A 25,211-nucleotide genomic window follows, 5' to 3' on the forward strand; every position below is an offset into this window, starting at 1 on the left:
ACTTCTCTATTAGGTTTCTGTCTGATTGACCTGTCCATTGGTGAGAGAGGAGTGTTGAAGTTTGCTCCTACTAGTGTGTGTGGTTTGATGTCTGCCTTGAGTTTTAGTAATATTTCTTTTACATATGTGGGTGCTTTTATATTAGGGGCGTAGATATTCAGGATTGAGACTTCTTCCTGATGAATTGTTCCTGTTATGAGTATAAAGTGTCCATCTCGATCTCTTCTGATTGATTTTAGTTTGAAGTCAGTTTTGTTAGAAATTAGTATGGCCACACCTGCTTTTTTCTTAGGACCGTTTGCTTGAAAAACCTTTTCCCAACCCTTTACTCTGAGTAGATGCCTGTCTTTGTGGTTGAGATGTGTTTCTTGCAAACAGCAGAATGTTGGATCCTGTTTTCGTATCCAATCTCTTAGCCTGTGCCTTTTTATAGGTGAATTGAGATTGAGACCATTAATATTAAGTGATATTAATGACCAGTGGTTGTTTACTCCGGTTATTCTTAGTTTTTGATAGTAGAGTTTGTGTGTCTCTCTTCTTTGAGTTGTGCTGGTGAAGGGTCGCTAGTTGCCTGAGTTATTGTAGGCAGTGTTGGCTATGTTGGATTCCTTGGGTTGTTATTTTCCTTCTATTACTTTCTGTAGTGCTGGATTTGTGGCTACGTATTGTTTAAATTTGTTCTTATCCTGGAATGTCTTGTTTTCTCCATTGATAGTGAACAATAGCTTGGCTGGGTATAGTAGTTTGGGTTTGCATCCATGGTCTCTTAGCTTCTGCAGTACCTCTATCTAGGACCTTCTGGCTTTCATGGTTTCCATAGAGAAGTCAGGTGTAAGTCTGATTGGTTTACCTTTATAAGTTACTTGCCCTTTTTCCTTTGCAGCTCTTAATATTCTTTCTTTAATTTGTATGCTTTGTGTTTTGATTATTATATGGCGAGGAGATGTTTTTCTTTGATCCAGTCTGTTTGGTGTTCTGTATGCTTCTTGAATATTCAAAGGAGTATCTTTCTTTATGTTGGGACAGTTTTCTTCCGTAATTTTGTTAAAAATATTTTCTGGGCCTTTGAGCTGTGACTCTTCTCCTTCTTCTATCCCTATTATTCTTAGGTTTGGTCTTTTTATTGTGTCCCATATTTCCTGAGTGTTTTGTGATGAGAATTTGTTGACTTTTCTGTTTTCTTTGATCAGTGCGTTTATTTTCTCTATGGTTTCTTCAGCATCTGAGATTCTTTCTTCTATCTCTTGTATTGTATTGATTATGCTTGTTTCTGTAGTCTCTGCTCGTTGACCTAGATTTTCCATATCCAGCTGTTCCTCAGTTTGTGTTTTCTTCCTTGCCTCCATTTCAGTTTTCAATTCTTGAACTGTTTCCATTACCTGTTTGATCGTTTTTTCTTGGTTTCCCAGGGTATCATTTACGCATTTACTCATTTCTTCAAACTTTTTGTTATACTTCTCATCCATTTCTATAAGGGCGATTTTTACATGTTGTTTAAGGGACTCTATTGCTTTCATAAAGTCAATTTTTTTCCACTTCTTCTGTGTTAGGGTGTTCAAATCCTTCTGTTGTAAGATCATTGGGTTCTGGTGTTTTCATGTTGTTTTTCAGATTGTTGGGTGAATTCTTGCCTTGGCGCCTGCCCATCTCCTCCTATCGATGCTATCTCATGGGTCTTTTAAAACAGGAACAGGTTTTCCTGTTGGCCAGGGGCCCTGCTTACAAAATGCCTTCTCTCTGTTTCCTGGGTCCCATCTCTGGCCAAGATCTCTTTCACCACTCAGAAGGGTCTTCAGGACCAGGACCAGGCTCCCTGTTCGCCAGTGACCTCACCAACAAAAGACTTACCCCTCTGCAGGCCAGCCACTAAAACAGAGGAACTCCCACTGCCCTCTGCCCCGAGCTCCCTATCCAGCACCCAAACAGGCTAAACTGGGTGATCCCACGCCCCGCGGAAGCGAGGGGGAGTGAAGGAGGTCCCTGCGCACAAGCTGGGATATACCAGGGCGAGGTCGCAGCAGAGGAGGAGCAGCCCCAGTAGAGGGTACCAGCTCTCGCAGGCTAACCGGGGGGGTCAAGGGGGTCGGGGAATGCCCCCACTCCGTTTCCTGTGTCCCGAGGGCCAAGAACACTCTCCCCACTCAGGGTGGTCTTCAGGGACAGGACCAGGCTCCCCATTCGCCCGTGGACCTCGCCGATGAAAGGTCTACCACTCTGCAGGCTAGGCCCCTAAAAACCTACTTGATTTAGTTGTAGTGTGGCGATCTGCTCTCAGTGTGGGCTTCACTGTTTCATGCTTGAACTATCCCGCATCAGCGCCCGTGTCCGCCACGAGGAAGCATTTTGTGAAAGTCCTTTTGGGTCAACAGAAATTTGGAATAAAAAGTTTTGAATGAGTTAATGATCTTCTTCAAAGCCATTAAATGAATGTCATTTCCACAGTAGATGGATTAATTATGAAGAGACAGAAAATGGTTCAGAAAAGTATTAAATGCCAGCACAGAAAGGAATTTAAGAATGAGAGAGTTAAGATATTTGAAAATCCTGAAGTACAACTAGCTAAGATCTTTTTCTTGAGTCTTAAGGAACAGAATGCCAGGCTGTGGGAATATTAAGAACTTCAAATTTTAAAATATGTTTAAAAGCTTAAAAAGAAGAGCTGGAAGATTTGAGGAAACAGAAGTTTCTTAACAACTTGGTATGTCTCCAAATACCAAGAAGGAAAAAGACAAAACTGGCTGCAAAACTCATAAAAGCAGAGAACTATTTCTCCTATACAAGACTGGCATGGACAGGAAAATCAAAGCCAGAAACAACAGGGATTCCAAGACTGAAACCTGCTGCCTAACCGGATGCTGAGAATTAGGGTTTGCATTATTCAAGAGCGTCTTTTCATTGGCGCCATTGTTTACAGTCTTTTCACCTGCTGGATGGAGTCAGCAGAGGTGAAAAAGTTCCCAGATGTCCTTCATCAGTTCCGCCTAGAAGATAGTTCTAGAACAACCCAGTAACACACACGCACACACACACACACACACACACACACACACACACACACACACACCTCACTCACACTCACACCCTATAAAACAAACAAACAAACAAAAAAGCAACAGAGCAGGAAAGATGGCTCAGTAATTAAGAACACTTTTTCTTATAGAGGGCCTGGGTTCTATTCCCAGCACCCACATTAGCACCTCACAACTGTCCGTAGTTCCAGTTCCAGAGGATCTTCCCCAGGCATGAGGCACAGACATACACGGGAATAAAACATTTGTATATATAAAATAAATAAATCTTTAAGAAGCCATAAGAATTTCCCTTTAAAACAACAGTAATAACAGGAATCTTTAAGTAATTAGTATTATATTTTAATTGGTACAGATTGTGAGCTCAATCTGAATTTTCTTGAATATCACTGGATTAAACTTGCCCAAACAAATGGATAGTTTAACCAGAGATTTCTAAAGATTTTAAATTTAGGAACCTAAACTCTTTTTGATGAGATCATATACTATAATAAAAATAGTGTTTCAGACATACAGTGTAGATGAGTCCTTTTGTGCCTATTGTTATGGGCCCATGTGGAAAAAATACAACTATTTGCCACATATACCTTAAGAAATAACCCCTGGCCTGGCAGTGGTGGCTTATATCTTCAATCCCAGCACTAGGAGGCAAAAAGTAGTTCAAGGTCAGCTTGGTCTACAGAGTGAATTCTAGGACAGCCAGGCCTACACAGAGAAACCGTGTCTTGATCACCACGCCCCCCCCCCACACAAATAATATTTCCTGAAAGCATTTGGAATATAGAAATACTTTGTAGAAATATAGAAATACTTTATATCTAAAGTTAAAGAATTTGTGAAAGATAATGAGTAACAAAGCGGGCCCTGTTGAAGGGTTTGGGTTACTGTGTAGTCAGCACATAGAAAAAGAAAATAAACAACCTTAACGGGATTAATTTTTCTAACCTATTGATGTTTTATGGATGGTGAAGAAGGGCTCTAGCTATTTTTGGCCTGAGATTGAAGGAGTCAGCCCAGTTTGGGTGGTCTATAAAGTACAGACTCTGGGCAGCAGGAAATGGCTAACCTGTATGAACCGGCCTGGTGGTGTAAGACTAAGTGTTAGCTCCCAGGAGGGCGACGCAGGAAGATCACAAGTTCCAGGCCTGTTTTAGGCTACAGAATGAGTTCAAGGGCAACTCTGACGTCTTACCAAGACCAAGTTTCAAAACAGAAAAGTTTGGGCTGGGAGTATATATAACTCAGTAGGTAGCATACCCAAGGTCCTACCACATAAACCAGGCATGGTGTCACACTCCTATAACCCTAGCATTTGGGAGGTAGAGGCAAGAAGATTAGAAGTTCAAGGTCATTCTTGGCTATATAGCAACCTAAGAGGGCAACCTGGAGTATATGAGATCCTGTCTCAAAAAAAAAAAAAAAATCTACAAACTCAGACTTTGATACTATGGGTACTGGAATTATCATCTACAAAAGATAAAAAGTATTAGATAGAAGAGTAGATTCAAATAGTGATGAAAGGTAGAGTTGATCAGAACATTTTGAAGAAAACTAGATATAATTAGTAAGGTAAAATAAGCAAAACACCAACTAACTTAGACTAACTAAAGGGGCTGGACAGATGACCCAGTGGGTAGATTTCACAACAACTACCTTTGCACCCAAGTTTGGGTCCTCAGCACCATGTAACAGCCAGGGAAGGAAGTGAGCAGAGACAGGCAGATCACAGTGGACTGCAGGGGCTTGCTGGCTGGCCAGTCTAAATTCACTGAGAGATTCTGTCTCAAAAAATAAGGTAGTAATTCAGTCGAGGAAGACACTTGGAGTTGACCTCTGATCTGCATACACCCATGTGAGGGTGAATCTACACACAGCTGCACACACTTCCACACACATGCATGCACCACAGATACAAAGAAAAGTAGGCAGTGTAACAGGCCAAGAGGTAGAAATCATGAGAGATGTTAAAAGACTTGAGGTTATACCATCATAACCAAGTGGTTAGAGTAACATTACCAGTAATGTGACATCTGGCATCTGATGGAATGTACAAGAAAGAATGCAATTGCTACATCTGTGAAATACTTGTCCCCAGATGCATTTTTCTGAATTTAATCATTAAAAAATCAGATAATACCCAAATGAGGGACACAGTACAAAATGACCTGAGTCTTCAAAAGTATCAAGGTCATGAAAGTCAAGGAAAGGCCGAGGGCCATTCTGAGAATGGAGTATGAGTAGATACAGGCAAGTAATATAGTACATGGGGCTGGAGCAGACAGTAGGATTAGCAGGACAGTGTGGCTATGAGGACTGCGGGGCAGACACTAGAGGAATCAGTGTCTATGTTTGCTTATTCTATTACCATTGCATTGTACTATTTACTGTACTAACATTGGCATTTGAGGGAGCTGGAGAAAGTGTATATGAGCTATGGTCCTACTTTACAAGTCTGAAGTTACTTCAGAAAGATAGTTTAAAATTTGAAGTATATCATACTTCAAGCATGTCCTCCCCCTTTCCCAACTCCGACTAGTCTTCTCCTTCCCTTTGCCTCCCTTCCATTGTATGCAGAGCTGAGGTTTTAATTAAAAACAAAACCAAACCCAAACAGACAAAAAACTGAGCTATATTTAAGGAGAGGCAGCAACAGAGAAAAGGATAGCATAAAAGAGAAGCTGCAGTAGCCATCAAAGTGCAACCCAAAAGGAAGGGAAAATGGGGAAGAGCAACATTTGAAGCTGTAATAAACTAGACATACCCAGAATTTATGGAGGATAACGATACTGAGACTTAACAGGCTTAGCATAAATAAGTTCTGGGGAAAAAAAAGAATGTGCCAGATAAAAAGCTATTCATACGTCGATACGACCCAGCAAGACTGTAGAACAGCAGAAGCAAACAGAAGATCTTCACAACACCTCAGAGACAAGATAAGTTTCTCTCAAGCTTATTTTTATGAGACTGTAGCTGACTTCTCAACAGTATCAAGGTGCTAGAAATCAGTAGAATGGTATCCTTAAAGTTTTAAGAGAATTCACCCTAATGTCTCTGCCTGGCAAAACCACCTTTGAAGTGTAGAGAAGTATAGGCTATGTGAAGACACACAGCTGGAGAGGGCTTACTATTGGCAGATCCCATTAGAAACTGCTGAAGGATGTATTTCCTGAAGAAAGAAAATGGCCTCAACAAGGTTTAGACTCAAAACGGTTAGCTAACACCCAAAAATAAAATTTGTGAGTGAAGGTTTTTAAATAGCTGGCAATATGAAATAGTAATAATGCCCAGTTTTTTAATATAAAACAAATCAAGATGGAAATAATTCAGGTGAATTGGGAGTGATAGAATCAAAATTTATTTTGTTTGGGGGAGGTAGGTAGAGATACCATGTTTAGACTTGTTAAGTTGAACTTTTAAAATTTTGGGATAAGTAATAACAAAACACATTTTGACAATTTCATTTCAAAAGGTATCAAAGGGAAGAAAACTAGACTACAAAAATACATACTGTGATGGAGATGAAGTTGGTGAAAATGGATGGCTCTGTTTGTGTGTGTGTGTGTGAGTGTGGGCATGCCTGTGTCACAGCACATATATAGTGGCCAGAGGACAACCTTGAATGTGGTCCTCATCTTTTACCTTGTTTGAGGCAGGGTCTCTGTTGTTGACTGTTGTGTGCACCAGACAAGGCAGTGGGCTTAGGAGTCTCCTGTCTCCGTCGTTCATCTTGCTTTAGGAGTATGGCATTACAGATGTGTGCTACCATACCTGGCTCCATGTGGGTTCTGGGGATTTGAACTCATGTCCTTGTAATTGCACAGGGAGCACTTTATCCACTAAGCCATCTCCCTTGCTCCTGAACTGGACTTTTATCTTTAAAGGCATATTTGTTGGCTAGAGTGGAGAAAAAGCAAAATCCAACATGAGGCTGTTTAAAGGAGAGATAAACTGTGAGGCTACAGGAAGTTCACAGTTCCGGGGGGGGGGGGGGGAGAAAGGCTAGCAGTATTCCTGAAGAAACCTAGAGCTGCTTTATTAATATCAGAGAAACGAGAAAAGCACTTTTATATGTTGTAAATCTCTAGACAGCTCCCTGTCTATCTTTAAGCTTGTCTAATATATCAGGAAATTCCTAAGCCCCTGTTCTGAACAGAAGAGTCAGAGCGTATCCCTGGGAAAACAGGTTCTTCCTGGCAGGTTGGGCTGCAGATTATGAATTCCTGTATCGTGTTTCTCTCTGCATCTTAAAGGCTAGTACTGTCACCCTTTTCTTCAAGTGGTAGATTAGTGTCTCAAGCACATGAAGTATGTTACATTGTTTAAAAGAATCAGCAAGTGTTGAAAAAAGAGGGTTCGTTTTCCTCTCTCGCCCCGGGTTAGGTGATAGCCCGCCCTAGATGTGGAGCAGAGTCTGAGCCGCAGCTGTGGAGGAGGAGACGAAATCATGCCGTGACGGATCAGCTGGCTGCGCTGTGGTTCTGATGTGGTGGCAGTGTGAGGAAGAAGTGAGCAGAGAGCATTGCCTGAAGTGCGACCCGGGAGCTTGGTAGAGACCAAATGTCTTATTTCAGAATTCTCTAAATTGTCAGCTTTTCATTGTTCTGCAGGCAGAATTCTAGCTTCTTATCCTGAGATGAGCTTGTCCCCAAATCTGGTTCCAATTTCCTCCCCCCTGTGTTCGATTGTTGAGCACATTTTGCTGTATGATATCACCATTTGGCTGAATGTTAAAAGGCACTGTGTATCTTAGATGTCAGAATTCAAACCACCAAGTATAGATGGTTTTGTTCAGCTAGACTCTTACATGTAATCTAATTCAAGCTCTTGGCTAAAAGTATGTTCCACATTTATCAAAATGACATCTAAGCATCTCAAGTACATATAAAAACACATCTAAGTCCCAGGTGTTACTGGATCAGGATTGGAGAGCTAGCACCAGATGCCTTTCTAGATAGTTTCAGTGTTTTCATGATTGTCAAAAGCGTCTGTATAGATGTCAGTCTTTGCTTTCGAGGGTGGCTGTCAAGTGCAGTGCTTGATTTCGAAGGCATAGAAATCCTGCTGCTGATTTTTTTCTTGTCTAGGCTTTCACATGAGTTTGCAGAGACTGCTTCTAAGGAGCATGCCAGTGGCTTTACCAGGCATCACCAGTTAGACTGAAGCAGAGGGTGTCTGAAGTCACACCCTCTGATCCGCCTAACTTTCTTCTTTACCTGGAGTAAGTAGATGCCTGGGCAACATGTACTAAACTGAAAGTTAGTAACGCTTCCCTCCTGAGAGGGGATCAGTGAGAAGCTAGGCCAGGTAAAAACTCCTGTCAGTATGTACATTGACTGTGCTGCTGTTTTCTCCTTATGACGTAAATTCTTAATAAATGCAAAAAAAGGCCAGTGAACGGTTTGTCTTAAAGAGCTTTAACTACCATTGCGGTACTTAGCACATGCAGGTATGAGCATGCGTTGTCAGCTGCAGTCATACATAGTAACGGAGGAGTAAGTGGCTCAGCTTTGTACTGGGTGTGGGACTGTAGAATAACGCACACCTTGATCTGAGAATATACAAATGTAATTATAATATTATTTATGGCTTAGGCGTCTAGGAAATTTATCATTAATGCCATTTCGTCTCCAGATTTGAGTTATTTTGTCATTTCAGTAAGAATTTTAGGGGTCATTCTGCAGATTATTCTTAATTGCTAGCATCTACATGAATTGTGGACATGTGCTGCACACTTAGACTTTTTGATATTCAGTTTTTCGAGTATAACCAGTGTTTATGTTATTTCCATAGTCAGTTTATCACAGCATGACCTGTGACTTCTGAATGAGCTACAGTTGGGGAATGTGTACATAACCTACATACTTTATGTGGTTTTCTTATGAGCCCTTTATCAGAATTCTCATTAAAACAGCCCACCCTCTCTTCGTCCTCTTTTTCTCTATCCTCCCACTCCTCTACCCCCTTTTTTGAATTAGAATATAAGAAATAGAAATAAAGCAATAGGAAGAAAATAAAATATGTGAAGGTGAATACGATTGATCCTAGAACAATCTAGGTTGACTGTATATTGATATCATTAGTGCTTGGTTGGTAAAGGTAGCTAGTTTTGTTTGTTGTATCATGCTATCAGTTATCAAACTCAGTGTATCAAATAGTAATCTGATTGCTTCGTGAATTAATCCATTTTTCCTTCTACTGCCATTAGGCAGTGTTATTATGACCATTTTACAGATGAGGAAACTGAAAATAGAGTTGGGCGGCTGAGCTGAAACTTGATCTCCATCACTAACACAGCAAAGGCCTCTCAGGCAGGCAAGGCCTTACAGATGGAGCAGTCAGCGCTCTACTCAGCAGCTCTGCCTGAGCTCCAGGCACTTAGAATTGGCTGCAAAACAGGAAAGTTTTTGTCTTAGGAATTGATAATTTCATGTAAGTTTAACAGCAAAGTGAAGATGTAAAATTCCAATATATTTATTTTACTTTTTATTTAAAATAAACAAACCAAACTCCAGGAGTGCCTCCTATATGGCAGGCACTGACCCAGAACAACACAGAGATTTTTGCATCTTTCAGCTTGTGCTGTATTGAAACAAGACGTTTAATAGATAAAATGGTCAGACTGTAAATTCTTTAAGCAGAATGAAATATGGTAGGGTAGAAGATTTTACAAGTGTGTGCGAGTTTGTGGGGATGTAGTTTTAAATAGTGATCCTTGTGTAGAAAATTTTGAGCTAAGATTTGATGACGATAAGGCTAGCCGTCTGGATATCTGGGGAAGAGCATTGCAAAGGCAGTAGGCACCGCAGGAACCCTAGGGGGAGTGAGGAGGTAAGTTTGGCTAAACTTAAGTGAACAGGACGGGAGAACTAGGAGGTAATATCTCAGAGGCAGACTGGAAGGGAAGGGTCAGATGAAGTAAGCCCTTGGTCATTTTAAATTTTGGGCTTTTTATGCTAGAAAAGGGGAGCCGTCTAAAGGAGTGAGCTGTGGACAGACGTAGTAGTCTGATCTAGATTTTAAAAAGATCACTGCAGTTGCTATGTTGTGAACACTTGAACTGGACAAAGCAGGAAGACAGCTGTGTCACTAAGTACTCTGAGGCATCCTCAGCCTTATAAAATATGTCCACATCTGTCATTTCATGTGACTCTCAGACGAGCCCTGTGACATATTTGTTATTTTTTATATTTTATTGTGAGGAATTGGAAGCTTAAAGAACTTAACTAACTTTTCCAGGCAGGCATTTGAATCACATCTTGAATCCAGATCTTTTGCTTTCAAATTTTGTGCTCTTTCTATTTTTCCACATTACACCCCCAAAGGTCTCCATGATCTTTCTCAGCTGAAAATAATTCAGCTTTTCATGTGTGGGCCTCAGAACAATAGCAACATTTGGTTTGAGGTGTGTGTGTGTGTGTGTGTGTGTGTGTGTGTGTGTGTGATGAGAAACAGTATTACTCTTACCTGTGGAGATGGCTTCAATTTCAAAATTGATCTACTTGTAGCATAAAAAAACCAGGCTTTCCAAGGATACACTTGAACATGTGCCATTTTATGTTCAGCCAGTTGGTGTGAAGATTGGATATCTGAAGTCTTAAGGATAATTGGCCCCATTAATAACCGAAAACAGTTGTTGACATTTAGAATTTCATAGGTGAAAGAGTAAAGTAGCAATTCTTATAATGCTTCTTTCAAACTTTGGAAGAAATGAAAATAATTCATGTTTTATTAATCTATGCTTTTCAGGATCATTAGCACATAACATGAGCAAGGTTTTTTGTGTAATGATTATTCTGTGGATTAGAGCCATCGTGACTCTTGGTGGGTAGCATGTTTCTGGTTGTAGAGTCATAGATCACAGAGACTCATGTTTTCTTAGTATTTGTTAGTTTGTTTTAAACTACTGGATAGAACCTGGTATAAGTTAATTATAAAAAGTTAAGCTGGGGGCTGGAGAATTGGCTCAGCAGTTAATATAAGAGCACTTTCTGCTCTTGCAGAGGACCCGATTTGATTCCCAGCCCCTAATGGCAGCTAACAACTGTCTATAACTCTAGCTTCAGGGAGTCCAGCCCCCTCTTCTAGCTTCCAAGAGCACTGCATGCACATGTGCACAGATATACATGCAAGCAAAACATCCAAGCAGATAAAACAAATAAATGCATATTTAATGTTTAGTTAATTATTTTATTACTATTATGGGTAATAAAGTCACCAGGTAGCAGTCACTAGCCTAGCTACATATTCTTGCTGTGCTGGACTCATCTTTCTGTGTTCTTGGAAATTTATTTTTTTTCCAATATTACAAAAATACTCAGGCCAAGAATCTAAAAGTTCATACCAACAATAATTTTCTCATACCCTTTTGTATATTTGGCTACTTCAAGAGCTGCCAAATTCCTCTTGATATTTGTAATATTACAATTATTCTTAGACAATCCTGAAATCTGGCAGTGGAATGAAATTCTTTTAAATATTAAGAGATACAAGGAAACTATAAATGTGAAGTTATTCTCATAGCTAAGATTAAGTTTCTCCCAGTTATTTCAGAGCTCAAGTATTTTTTCAGAAATTTCACATTAAGCATTAAAATATGTATGAATTTGAGACCAAATAGCATTTCCTCCTTGCAAAAAAAAAAAAAAAGGAAATCAAAGAAAAGGAAGACAGTAAACTTCTTAATACACTTATTTTTCAGGCCAATATGTGGATAATAAACTCAAGACTTAGCTTATTTAAAACCTAATTTTTGGTAATTTCCTTGCTCAAAGTGTTACGTTGCCTCTAGATAACGGTGTGGTGAAGTGCACTTTGTGAGAATTGAGCTCTTTGGTTTACAAGTCAATGTAGAATTCTCAAAGTAGCTGTGGGCGATTGCTGGGGTACATTGGTATTACAGCATCAGAATCATTACCAGCATCAGCAGTGCAGAGAACAGTGGCCACTTGTGCATCAATAGCAAACTTGTCTTCTAATAAATGTGCTAAAGTTGTTGCACAGTTTTATTATAGACGAGATAGACCACACTGGTGACAGGCCTGGATCGTGTAAATAGCTGTAAATGACGGCGAGAACACCAGCTCTGAGGTGGGGAGATGGTTGAGGAATGATGATCAGAGACTCTTCAAATCTCTAAAGTATTAACAGTACTGAACTAGTTTTCAAAAAATTCAGTAAACCCCAGATTTTGCCACTTTTGGCTATGTCCTTCTGTCCCAGTCCTTCCCTGAACTGTCTACTTCAGATGGAGCCATGGGCGTGAATCTACAAGGAAGATGCTGTAGAAAGCATGGGTAGAGGGTCTTAGCCACTGGGAGTCATCCGGACAGCTTGTTAAAACACTGACTTTTAGATAACCACCCCCAGAGTTTCTTCATACAAGAATTTGCATTTCTGACCAGTTACCAGGTGATACCAGCACTACTGGTCCAGATGCCTCAGTCTGAGAGCCACTGTACCAGAAGAAGGTACATTCTGATACAGAGGCGAATACAAAGTGTGTTACGTCATTTTTAGAAGGCAGAACAGCCATTTTCACGTCTCTGTTTAAAGTCTGAGAGTTACATAAGGGAGACTCCCTGTGGAGTTCAGAGCCTAGGATATTGTCTAATAATGTGCTTTTCTGGCAGTCATAATGAATAGTAAACAAATAACACTAATGCTTAAAATGAAGATGACTGATTATGCCACCAGACCAGGAAAGTCCACCAGCCATTGGAAAGATTATGCCCGATATACAGAAGAGTATAAATTCACACAAGAACAAAGTGATTTTGCTTCACTGTATAAATTATTAGACTTACTAAGCATGGCAGGCAAGGCCACACATACCTAGCCTTGTGTTATTGCTGCTCTCGTCTCCCTTGAAATGCTCCTCTTCCCACTCTGTGCTGCCCGTGGCCACATCCCCGCCCTTAAATAATGCTCTGTCGAGCCCGTGTGCTTCACTCATAGAACTGTTGTGTTTGCGTGAGATGCCTTTCCTCGCTCTCGTGCTCCTGCTCATTTGTTTGCTGCTTGCCATTTAGAATTGTCTCAGGAGCCTCTCCGTAGAGTCCAGTGCTCTCGCCTGTATATTTCATAGCGTTCTGCTTAGCCCTGTTATGTATGACACTGGCCACTCTTCTGTCATCAGCTCGTTAATCAATCATACCCATCTATACAAAGTAACTTAGTTTTTTATCTTTTTTTTTGTCTTTGTGTATTTACCAAAGAATAGGTCCCTGGAACATAATAGATATTTAGTGCATGCTTATTAGGTAATCAGTCATTTGGGGAGCTGTCATCAACAGTATAGTGTAATGATAGGGCCCAGTTCTGAAACTACATCATGACTTCCTAGAGTGGGAGGTCCCTCTGAGTCCCTGAAGGGGTCAGAGCATGGTTTCTGTTCAGCAAGGAGCACAACTGAGGGGCTAAACAAACAGATTTTGTCAGCTTAAGGGGAAGTTCTTAACTCTTCTTTCTTAGCATATTGTTATAAATATAATTTCTGATACCAAAGGCAAAAGTGTTTGTTTGTTTGTTTTTAAGTCTTAAAAAGAAAACATGCAACTCTTATTGTTTAACCCTTCTTCCCTGCTTTCTCACTTGTCTCTTCCCCAGGTTCAGTTTGACATTGCACTAGGTCTCTTCAGTTAGATATTGTACTAGGCCTCTCCAGTTAGATATTGTACTAGGTCTCTCCAGTTAAATATTGTACTAGGCCTCTCCAGTTAGATATTGTACTAGGCCTCTCCACTTAGATATTGTATGAGGCTTCTCCAGTTAGATATTGTACTAGGTCTCTCCAGTTAGATATTGTACTAGGCCTCTCCACTTAGATATTGTACTAGGTCTCTCCAATTAGATATTGTACTAGGCCTCTCCAGTTAGATATTGTACTAGGCCTCTCCACTTAGATATTGTATGAGGCTTCTCCAGTTAGATATTGTACTAGGTCTCTCCAGTTAGATATTGTACTAGGCCTCTCCACTTAGATATTGTACTAGGTCTCTCCAGTTAGATATTGTACTAGGCCTCTCCAGTTAGATATTGTACTAGGCCTCTCCACTTAGATATTGTATGAGGCTTCTCCAGTTATATATTGTACTAGGTCTCTCCAGTTAGATATTGTACTAGGTCTCTCCAGTTAGATATTGTACTAGGCCTCTCCACTTAGATATTGTACTAGGTCTCTCCAGTTAGATATTGTACGAGGCCTCTCCAGTTAGATATTGTACTAGGTCTCTCCAGTTAGATATTGTACGAGGTCTCTCCAGTTAGATATTGTTCTAGGTCTCTCCAGTTAGATATTGTACGAGGTCTCTGCAGTTAGATATTGTACTAGGCCTCTCCACTTAGATATTGTACTAGGTCTCTCCAGTTAGATATTGTACTAGGCCTCTCCAGTTAGATATTGTACTAGGTCTCTCCAGTTAGATATTGTACTAGGCCTCTCCAGTTAGATATTGTTCTAGGTCTCTCCAGTTAGATATTGTACTAGGTCTCTCCAGTTAGATATTGTACTAGGTCTCTCCAGTTAGATATTGTACGAGGCCTCTCCAGTTAGATATTGTACTAGGTCTCTCCAGTTAGATATTGTACTAGGCCTCTCCTCCAGGTTCAGTTGGATATTGTACTAGGCCTTTCCTCCAGGTTCATTTAGGCATTCTATGTGTACAGCATTTCTTCCATGTGTGCCCACATGCCAGAAGGGGGTGCCAGGTCTCATTATAGATGGCTGTGAGCCACCATGTGGTTGCCGGGAATTGAACTCAGGACCACTGGAAGAGCAGGCAGTGCTCTTAACCACTGAGCCATCTCTCCAGCTCTCCGTTAGGCATTCTACAAGGCAGCAAGGCTTGCAGTATTGCATGGCTGCTTAAGTAAGCATTCAGCCTGAAATATACAATTGTAATAACAATTTAGTATTAATTTTGTAAAATTAAATTTTATACAGTAGTCAAAACTTGGCAGTGTACCTTTGAAGAGTTTGCAGTTTGTCAGAATAACAACATGCCATATGAGAACTGAAGGTGGCAGTGATTTCTAGTGGTAAAGAATTGAGAAACTAAAAGAATAAAAAATCAGGAAAGGATTCTAGAGAAATATATCTGCCTCTTGTTTTCCTCCTGCCTATTCATGCTTATTTGAACATAAACCTTGGTTGCCCCCAAAAGCTTTTACTTTTAGACCAGGGGGCCCTAACTGCTCCTTTTCATCAGCCTTACCTTCTCCTTCCACTTTATTCTCGAAATACAATCTTTTATTATTAATTCCCAGAGAATTCTCTGTGTTGATTCAGGATCATGACTAATGTAAGTTATGTGTGTAGCTTTTATAAAAATAAACATATTTAAAATGATATTGATAAGCCAGATTTATTAAGCACATGATCAATGAGCTTAAAGTATTATATTTATCACAATATTGTCTGTATATCTGCCTATGTATGTATGTGTGTATGTATGTATGTATGTGTGTATGTGTGTGTATGTATGTATGTATGTATGTGTGTATGTGTGTGTATGTATGTATGTATGTGTGTGTGTGTATGTATGTGTCTAATTTATGGTATTATTTTCCCCAAACACTTATGCCTATCACATTGATGAGTGAAAGCCTGAGGCAGAGTTGAAAGTAATAAGTAAATAAAAATTTTTACTTATAAATGAAAATAGACTATAAATAGTTTTAGATAACTTTATTTGATAGCCTGCTGTGTTGGTTAAGGTTTCTTTTGCTGTAGAGAAGACACCATGACCTCAGCAATGCTTATAAAGGAAAACATTTAATTGTGACTTGCTTACAGTTTAGAGGTTTAGACCATTATTATCATGGCAGGAAGCATGGCATCATGCAGGCAGACATGGTGCTGGAGAAGTAGCTGTGAGTTCTGTATCTTATGTGGGCAAGCAGGAAGTGGTCTGTCTCACTGGGTATGACTTGAGCATATATGAGACCTCAAAGCTCGCCTCCACAGCGACACACACTTCTTCCAACAAGGCCACACCTTCTCCACAAGGCCACACCTCCTAATAGTACCACTATCTTTGGGGGCCATTTTCTTTCAAACCACCACAGCTGCCGTTTAGCATTGTGGCAAGGCTAATGATGTCCTTGAGCACTAGAAGAGAACAGCAGTTCTTCCTTCATTGGAAGAATTTGCCCGTTGGAAACATTTTCTACTTCAAATATTTGCATTTAAAATTTGTTTATATGGGCCGGGCGGTGGTGGCGCACGCCTTTAATCCCAGCACTCGGGAGGCAGAGGCAGGCGGATCTCTGTGAGTTCGAGACCAGCCTGGTCTACAAGAGCTAGTTCCAGGACAGGCTCCAAAACCACAGAGAAACCCTGTCTCGAAAAACCAAAAAAAAAAAAAAAAAATTGTTTATATGTACTTAGGTGAGTTTCTATTCAGATGTGTTAGCTTTTTGTTACTGTAATATATACTTGAGATAAATCAACTTAAAATTCAGAAAGGTTTATTTGGTTGTTAATTTCAGAGGTTTTAGTCCATGGTCTCTTGACTCAGTTGCTTTGAGCTTGTAGTGACACAGTATATTATCAGGAACATGTCATGGAAGTCTGCTTACCTCAGAGCTGCTGGAAAGTGAGGGAGAAGGGCATAGGAGGGGCTAGCTTCCCAGCATCCCCTTCAAAAGCGTGACTCAGTGTTCTGACTTCATCCACTAGGCCCTACCTCCAATGTTTCCACTACCTCCCAATGGATACAAGCTTTCAGCATATAGGTCTTTGAGAAAGAGGCTCTGAATATAAACTACAGCAATTTATATAATGTAGTGGTAGGGTTTTAAAAGCAAGTAAAACACTGCATTTGTTTAATTGTTTTATAAATACAGACTTTTATACTTATAAAATTATTTTTAAATTGTTGGTTATGTACGAGATGCCAGGCCTAGAGTACTTAAGGAATCAGTGCTCTGCTTGTTTCTAGGCCTTGATTTTTTTTTTTTTTTTGCCGCACGTGTGACTCTACAGGCAGATCTTGCTTGCTTTCTAGCTAGATATAGCTTATGTGTGTGCCATTTTAATTTCAACTACTGATTCATTTGTTGTTGTCGTTGTTTTTAGCATGCTGGAGCAGGATTCTAGGAGAGTGAAGCCCAGTATGAACCCTGCAAGCCAAAGAAGGCATCTTTTAGAATTTTCCGCTAAAGAAGTTCAAGACCCATCAGATGTTATCAACCAGAAAAACAGCTACAGGTGGGATGGCCTGTTGGCCATGTTGATTTAATGAACTGGAGAATCTTACCTATTGTCACTTGACATGTAAATAGTTCATATAGGCTTTGGGTAATGGAGCAAGTGAAATAGTGATGCCATTAATTTGTTTTATTTTTATTTTTTAAAAATAGAAAAGAATTATTTATCATGTATACAGTATCTGTCTGCATGTATGCCTGCAGGCCAGAAGAGGGTGACATATCTCATTACAGATGGTTGGAAGCTACCATGTGGTTGTTGGGAATTGAATTCAGGACCTCTGAAAGAGCAGCCAGTGCTTTTAACCTGTGAGCCACCTCTCCAGCTCCAATTTGTTTTATTTTTAAAATCAATTTTAACAATAAATTTACTTTGAAACATTTTTCCAGTTTAGGATTTTTGTTGAGATGTGATCAGATAATCTGTTTGTATTAACATACATATATGTTAGAATACATGTACTAGCTTTAATTTTTTCACCCTATTATGGTTTAGTAAATTTAACTAATATTTATGCCTATGAATAGATATGACGGAATGATATGGTTGAACCTATTTGTAGTCATTAAGTAAAATTATTATTTGTCGTGTTTTCTGATTCCTTTTTATAATTTAACAGATACTTTGGTAAATTTCTGTTCTGCTTAATGTTAAAACAGAGATGTACATGAAAACATAGTTCTCATAGTATGTTAGCTAGAAGAAGGTACAGTTTTTAGAGCTATATCCTCTTTCATGAATATTGCCCTGTGTGTTTCGGGATCTTGTTAGAGACAAGCCAGAGTCTTGAGCAGCAGGCAGAGAGGTCACAGTGCAGCAGCTGTCACAGCATGAGGAAGTGCTTGAAAATGACACAGACCTGCTTGCCCTGAGCTCTCTGCAGTTTCACAAGGCATCCTTCCTCTGTGTCCTTTCCCCTTGAGGTTGAGGGAGGAGCCGAGGGGCCTATGGCAGTGCAGCATAGCAGGGGATAGATGGTGTGACATTAGAACGCATTACATATTGTTTATGCTAATTTGTTTTTTTACATGTTAGAATTTGTCACATTTCTGAATTGCTGACATTGGTAGTAGTAACAGTGTCCCTTAAATTGGTAGAGTTTATTAGTTTTTTTTTTTTTTCCAAAATTGGCCCAGGTTTATTCTTCATGTTCTGTAATTTTGAGTTCTATGGTTGTCCACAGAACTCTGTTTGAAGTTGAATAATAGTCTTTGGACTTAGTGGTGTTTGATCAAATGTGGTTAATTGCTAAAAATAAGAACTAATTATTGATTTTGTACTTTATGGGAATATTCTTTATTCTAAAATAACCGTAATAAAGAGAAGCCTTCATGTATGTGTTCGCAATAGCATGAGCTGAAAATGCTGACTCCTGGAAAGTGTAGTGGCCAGTTGATGTACATTCACCGGAGAGGCCTAGGCAACTTTCAGGGTGAAATTTATCACCCTGAAGAAATTTATAACTCATTGGGACGAGTACATGAAAGTACTTGAAATATGTAAACCATCTCTGTGTCTCCTGCCCATAGTCACCAATGGTTGTGTGTATCTGAGGTACTGGTCTCGGTAAGAAGAGATAATCGCTTCTTAGCAACCTGCAGGTCTGAAGCTTATTATAGGAGATTTAAACAAATATTAGTCCATTAGTTTGAAGTTTTTGCTATTATCATTGATAACTGAATACAAAAATTTTAAAAATTATTTGGGAAACATTTGAAAATTCCAAGTATGAATTTGTTCTGAGCTGCATTTTAGATGTTTATATGTGTTGTCAGGACACCTATATGTATTTTTCTTTTGAAAAAATGATTAAATTTAATTTTAAACTGCTACTATTACATGAGTTTCCTATCTTTTAAAAGTATTTAAAAATTTTAATTGACATTGAATTTTAATCAGGCATGTTTATAGACTGCGCTGTGCCTGTCATTTTGATGTTTATAATATATAGTGATTGGACCAGAGTAATTAGTGTGTCCATCATCTGAGACAGATACTCATTTTTTCATATTGTTGAGACCATTCAAACTCTTCGGTGCTAAATATGTTAAAATATTTGAAGCATTGTGGTCAACCATAGCTAGTCTTCTGTGCTGTAGAACATTTAAACTGCTCTATCTTATCCAGTCACACTCTGGCACCCGTTAACGACTCTCCTTCATGTCCCTCTCTCCTCCTTATCTTCTTAGACTCCGATATACTTGATTATACTCTATACTCTGTGATAGCAGATTTCTAGCTTCCGCAGATAAGTGAGAAAATATGGTATTTTTTGTACCTTATTTCCCTTGTTGCATTGTCTATAATTCTATCCATGTTGGTGAAAATGACAAAATTTCAGTTAGTTTTATGAATATTAGTATCTGTGTTTTCTTTATTCTTTTATCAGTGGACACTTAGATTAATTTTCATATCTTGGCTATTGTGACTAATACTGCAATAAACATGGGCATGTGGGTAGATGTCTTTTTGACATGAATTTTGATTCTTTGAATTGAAATAGTCATGTTTCCAGTTCTCTGAGGAACTTGCGTACTGTTTACACAGTGGCTGCTCTCTGCTTCATTCCCACCAACAGGGTTTGAGTCGTTTCCTTCCTCGTACTTTGCCATTGTATGTTTTATGAGACTAGCTGTTCTAATTAGCATGAGATGGCATCTCATTGTGGTGTTGATTTGCATTTCTGTGACTGGGGACAGTTGTTTGTGTGTGAGAGGTAGCGCTTCAGATTATTCATCCATTAAAAAATAGATTAAGTTTCTTTGCTGTTGAGTTATATGAGTAGCTTATTTTTGTTTCCTTTGTTTTGAGACACAGTTTTGTTCCCAAAAGTTCCCAGGTTATCCTGGAACTTGCTGTATAACCCAGAATGTAAAGACTTCAGTCATGAAACACTATGGTCACTTGAGTTCGTCATACATTTCTTACTGGATCAATAATATGCTGGTATTTTCTCTTAGTCAAGTTCTTCACTCTGTTTGCTATACAAGTTTTTAATTTTATGTAATTTCATTTAAATTTTGCTTTTGTTGTCTGTGTTTTAGGGTCATAAAAAATCTTTGCTCAGATCAATATCTTGAAGCATGTCCTTTTTTTTTTCTTTTTTGAGTTTAGAATGTGTCTGTTGATCTGTAGAGGAATAGTTTCTTTTTACCGTACATACAACAGTTTTCCTGACACTGTTCATTGAAAAGACTTCTGACATGTTTTTGCTGCCTTTGGGAAAGTTTAGTTGTCTATGAATATATGAATTTATTTCTGAGTTCTATGTTCTATTCTAATAGTTTATGGTTTTCCCCCCTCATATCATGCTATTCTGGTTATGATAACATTGATTTTTTTTCTTTTAAAATAGAATCTCATGTATCCATGCTGGTTCCAAACTCTCTGTATAGCTGAGGCCGATCAGCTTCTACCTCATTGCTTTCTTTTCTTTTTTTTTTTTTTGGTTTTTTTTTTTTTTTGAGACAGGGTTTCTCTGTGGTTTTGGAGCCTGTCCGGGAACTAGCTCTTGTAGACCAGGCTGGTCTCGAACTCTCAGAGATCCGCCTGCCTCTGCCTCCCGAGTGCTGGGATTAAAGGCGTGCGCCACCACCGCCCGGCCCTCATTGCTTTCTTTAGCTGTTTGGAGTCTTTAGTAGTTCTGTACACATTATAGGAATATGTTTTTATTTCTATGTCAAATGTTATTTGTACTTTGATAAAGGACTGGAGAGATAACTCACTTGGTAAGTACTTACCTTGTATTTTGGTAAGAATTACGTGGATCTCTAGACCACTTTGGGTAGTATGTGTATTTTACCAATGTTAATTATATAGTTCATGAACATGGGATGTCCTTCCATGGATTCCTCCACTAGTGTGCCTGATGAATTTCATTGCAGATTATCTATTCCCTTTACCGAATTTGTTCTTAGGTATTTGTTCTAGCAGCTGTGAGTAGGTTATTTTATTCTTTCACAGTAATACAGTCTTCCTATTCATGGACCTCATGCAAGCAAGGCAGTCAGTCATTCTACCACTGGACCACACCCTCTAACCTCAAAGCTGCTAATTTTATACCCTACATTCTTACTGAACTTGATTGTCAGTTCTAATTGATTTTTGTGGAGTCAAGAGTTTTCTCTATAAAATCCTGTTGTCTGTGAAAAAGGATTTGAGGCCCTTTCTTGTTTTATCTTGCTTTTGGCTCTAAGGCTTCCAATACTATTTTGAATAAGTGAAGGTAGAAACCTTTGTCTTGCTTGTGAGTTTAGAGGGTTTGTGTATATTTCAGCTCCTTCTCATTCAGTATGATGTTCAGTATGATGTTCTCATTCAGTATGATGTTCTCATTCAGTATGATGTTCAGTATGATGTTCTCATTCAGTATGATGTTCAGTATGATGTTCTCATTCAGTATGATGTTCAGTATGATGTTCTCATTCAGTATGATGTTCAGTATGATGTTCTCATTCAGTATGATGTTCAATATGATGTTCTCATTCAGTATGATGTTCAGTATGATGTTCTCATTCAGTATGATGTTCAGTATGATGTTCTCATTCAGTATGATGTTGGTCTGTCATATGGGGACTTTATTGTGTTTAGGTAAGTTCTTTCATACCTAATGAAAGGTTTCCATACCCCGATTTTAAGTCTCTCTGCTGACACAGCAAACCAAACCACGATTAAGATTAAAAATCTAGGTTTATTGGTAAAACACTCCCGGATGGTCCTGCCTGCATGGTCCCAGAAAGATGGGGAGAAGGAACCAGAAAACTATATGGCTGGTCTCTACACCTAATTTTCTTTTCTTTTTTTTTTTTTTCATGATAGGATGTTGAGTTTTACTAAATGCTTTTTCTTCTTCTTTTGAAACAATCATAAAGTTTTTGTTTTCAATTCTGTTGATATGTTGTGTTACATTTTTTTATTTGTGTATAATTGAGCCATCCTTGAATTTCTATAATAAATACCACTTGATCATGATGTATAATCTTTTTGATATTTTGGATTTGAGTTGCTAGTACTTTGTTGAAAATTTTAATAGCTATGATAATCAGGGATTCTGGTCTATGAATTCCTTTCTTGAATGTGTTCTTGTGGGACTTTGGTGTCAGGATAGAACAACTTTGGAAGGGTTTCCTTTCTTTCAGTTCTTTGGACTAGTTTGAGACAAATTTACATTAGTTTTTGTTCTTTTGTTTGCTTGTTTTTTCAAAGAGTTTCATTAAGTTGCCAGGCTAGCCTCAACTTAACAGTCTTCCTGTCTCGACTTTTGGATAGCTGGCGTGTTAGGTGTGTGCCACATCTGGCTCACTTTAGCGCTTCTTGCGCAGTTTGCTGAAACCTTCTAGCTCTGGACTTTTGTTCTTTTGGGATGGGGCAGGGACTTTTTATAACTAATTCTGTCCTCTTCCTTATTATTGGGCTGTTCAATTTTCCTTTACCATAATCTGTTTTTTTAAATGCCTCATTTTTGTTTCAGAATTATGGTCCGAATAAAAGAAGGGTAAATAATCCTGTCATTTAAATGTTCTATTTGTTTGCTGTTAGCATATTGCCACTAGCAAGTTGTAGTTGCATAGATTTTTTCAGTGTTAAAAGTATATGTACATATATGCACGATTGTATTTGTAGCAATATAATTTATCAGCCAAACTGGGATACTTGTAAGAAAGAATATTAGTAATATAGAGAAAGTCAGTAATAATTATTACCTCAAGATGTAGGACATCAGGCTTAAATGACAGTTGTCTTCTAGTAAACAGGAAAGGATGGTTTCCATTTAAGGCATCAGCCACAAGTTGTCTTTAGCCCAAGAATTCCCATTAACTCTAGCTCTCTAATATTGCACTTTCCTGTTGTGATTTATTTGCTGAAATTTCTTCTGTTTTATAGAATGGTTTGCACACAGCCTAGAGCTCTGACTGTCTAGTTAGTGAAGGTCTAATTATCTCCAGATTGCTTGCTGGCTTAGAGTTTCCCCTTTTTTTCCCCTCAACACTGTCCACCCTATCCTTGTGTTTCTCCTATCAGACTTTTTTTTTAAATCAAAAATTTCTTCTCTATATTTCTGACTGTAAGAACACAGTTAGCCAGCACAGATGTGCAGAAATCATTACTAGAGTTTATCATATTGAAAGAAAATTACAGCCAACATATAGTTTTGAAAGCAATTTTGGATTTTCCTTATGGACTACAGACTTCCTGTCCTTATTAAGTATAAAGGTGTGATTTTTCCAATGACAAATGTGACAGATGTGTGTGTGTGTGCGCGCGCGCGCGCGTGCGTGTATGTGTGTGTGTGTGTGTGTGTGTGTGTGTGCGCGCGCGCGTGCATGTGTGTGTGTGTCTCTGTTCGTGTTGCAGAAGCGGCTTCCTAACTGCATTCAGAATGGGGTTGCATTACCAGGCCCTGTTGAACCTCAGCTCTAGGCTGATAGCTCTTCCTGTGTATAGTCAGTACCTGTGCATTTGTTTTACTCCAGACACTTTACCTCTGTAAATCTTAATTGCTGGAAGAGAAGACATGAAGAGCCTTCTCAGTACAACAAGTAGAGGGGATGTCTCATGTAACTTTGACCCTCACTTCTTTTCCTCTGTGTGCCATACTCAGAAATCATTGCTTTTTTTCTGAAATTAGTTTTCCACTTGCTATGTGTGGGTGGGTGGGGGGGGGCACGTGTTTTCATTGTGGCCAAATTTAATGGTCATCCACTCATCTTGAACTTTCTTCAACATTTGGCTAAATGGATCACTCTTTAAAGGACTTTCTGTTTGCATAGTCTTTTGTATTTATTTTGTCGTGTTAGGGATTCAGTGCAGTATACCCCTGAGCTTTTTCCGGGCCCCTGGTTAATTGAGACTAAGGCTTGCCATGTACCATAGGCTGGCTGTTGTTGTTTTGTATTTGATCTGTCTTCCTGTTAGGTCTTTGAGGATATAGACTTCTCTTGTTCTCTCTTGGATTACCCAGCACATAGACAGTAGCCAGCAAATACTGAATGAATAAATGGAAAACATGAATCTTACCATGTTCAATTTTGTATTTTAGTATATTTAATTATAAACTCAGAACATCTTATATAAAATATTCAGAGCAAATCTAAGACTTCTTAATGAGATAGAGTAAAATACAGACTGAGGAAATAACCAATAGGTAATGGACCCAGTTCAGATTCTAATTTTTAACTTAGGTTTTGTTTCTTATCACACCCTTGGTATGAATTCATGTGACATAAAGCAGTGTGACAGTTACAGAAGCAAACCTTCCAAGTTAACAGAAGAGCTAGTTATTGTCGTCTGGTGTTTATTAGTGACTCAAAGTCATCCATGGCTCTAACGGTTTTATTCAGTTTTCAACTTTGTTACTTTTCCTGCCAATTGTTTTATGTCTTACTCTACCCCACTTCACACAAACTTGTTATCACAGAATGACAATGACCGCAATCTTTAAGCCTTGTCGTGCAATAATGTATTTTCCTGTCTACTGCTAGCTCTTTCCCTGATTCCTCTCGCCACTGTGTCACCTCCTCTACGCCAGCAACACTATAGTTCATTGAATTCACCAAAGACACAGACTATGCGCTGCCCAGGAAATAATAGTGTTTTTTCTCTGCCATCTCTTAGAAGCTCAGAAAGTGATAGTTCTACCATCTGGTTTATACTTTACTTTTTCATTATGTTCATTTCTGTCTCACAATATGTTCAGTTTGGTATATGTTTGTTTTAATGACAAATCAGTACTAGTAAACTTTATAAAATTTATGATGCACAGAAACAATTTTTCTGTGTGTTTCTTTCAGATATGATCATTCGGTTTCAAATGACAAAGCCTTAATGGTGCTAACTGAAGAACCACTGCTTTATATTCCTCCACCTCCATGTCAGCCTCTGATTAATACAACAGAATCTCTCAGGTGAGTGCTGTGGGTTGCTGCAGAGACACCTGCATGGCCTCCTATGGTGGCTTCAGAACTTAGGAAAGC

General features: G+C 38.9%; 1 protein-coding gene across 1 annotated transcript in view; it reads left to right on the forward strand.

The window, feature by feature from the left end:
• Positions 1-25,211, forward strand: part of LOC121442018 (cyclic AMP-dependent transcription factor ATF-6 alpha-like) — a gene marked incomplete at its 5' end in the record, with an annotated part of 174,219 nt that overhangs the window by 59,713 nt on the left and 89,295 nt on the right. The window contains 2 exons of the mRNA XM_041643453.1: positions 17,107-17,238; positions 25,029-25,142. Of these exons, the coding sequence (XP_041499387.1) occupies positions 17,107-17,238; positions 25,029-25,142 (246 nt within the window). The remainder of the gene's footprint in view (positions 1-17,106; positions 17,239-25,028; positions 25,143-25,211) is intronic.

This window comes from Microtus oregoni, unplaced genomic scaffold (genome assembly GCF_018167655.1).
Source record: "Microtus oregoni isolate MIOR12 unplaced genomic scaffold, Mior012 000086F_ref0000336, whole genome shotgun sequence".
In the NCBI taxonomy this organism is placed as follows: Eukaryota; Metazoa; Chordata; class Mammalia; order Rodentia; family Cricetidae; genus Microtus; species Microtus oregoni.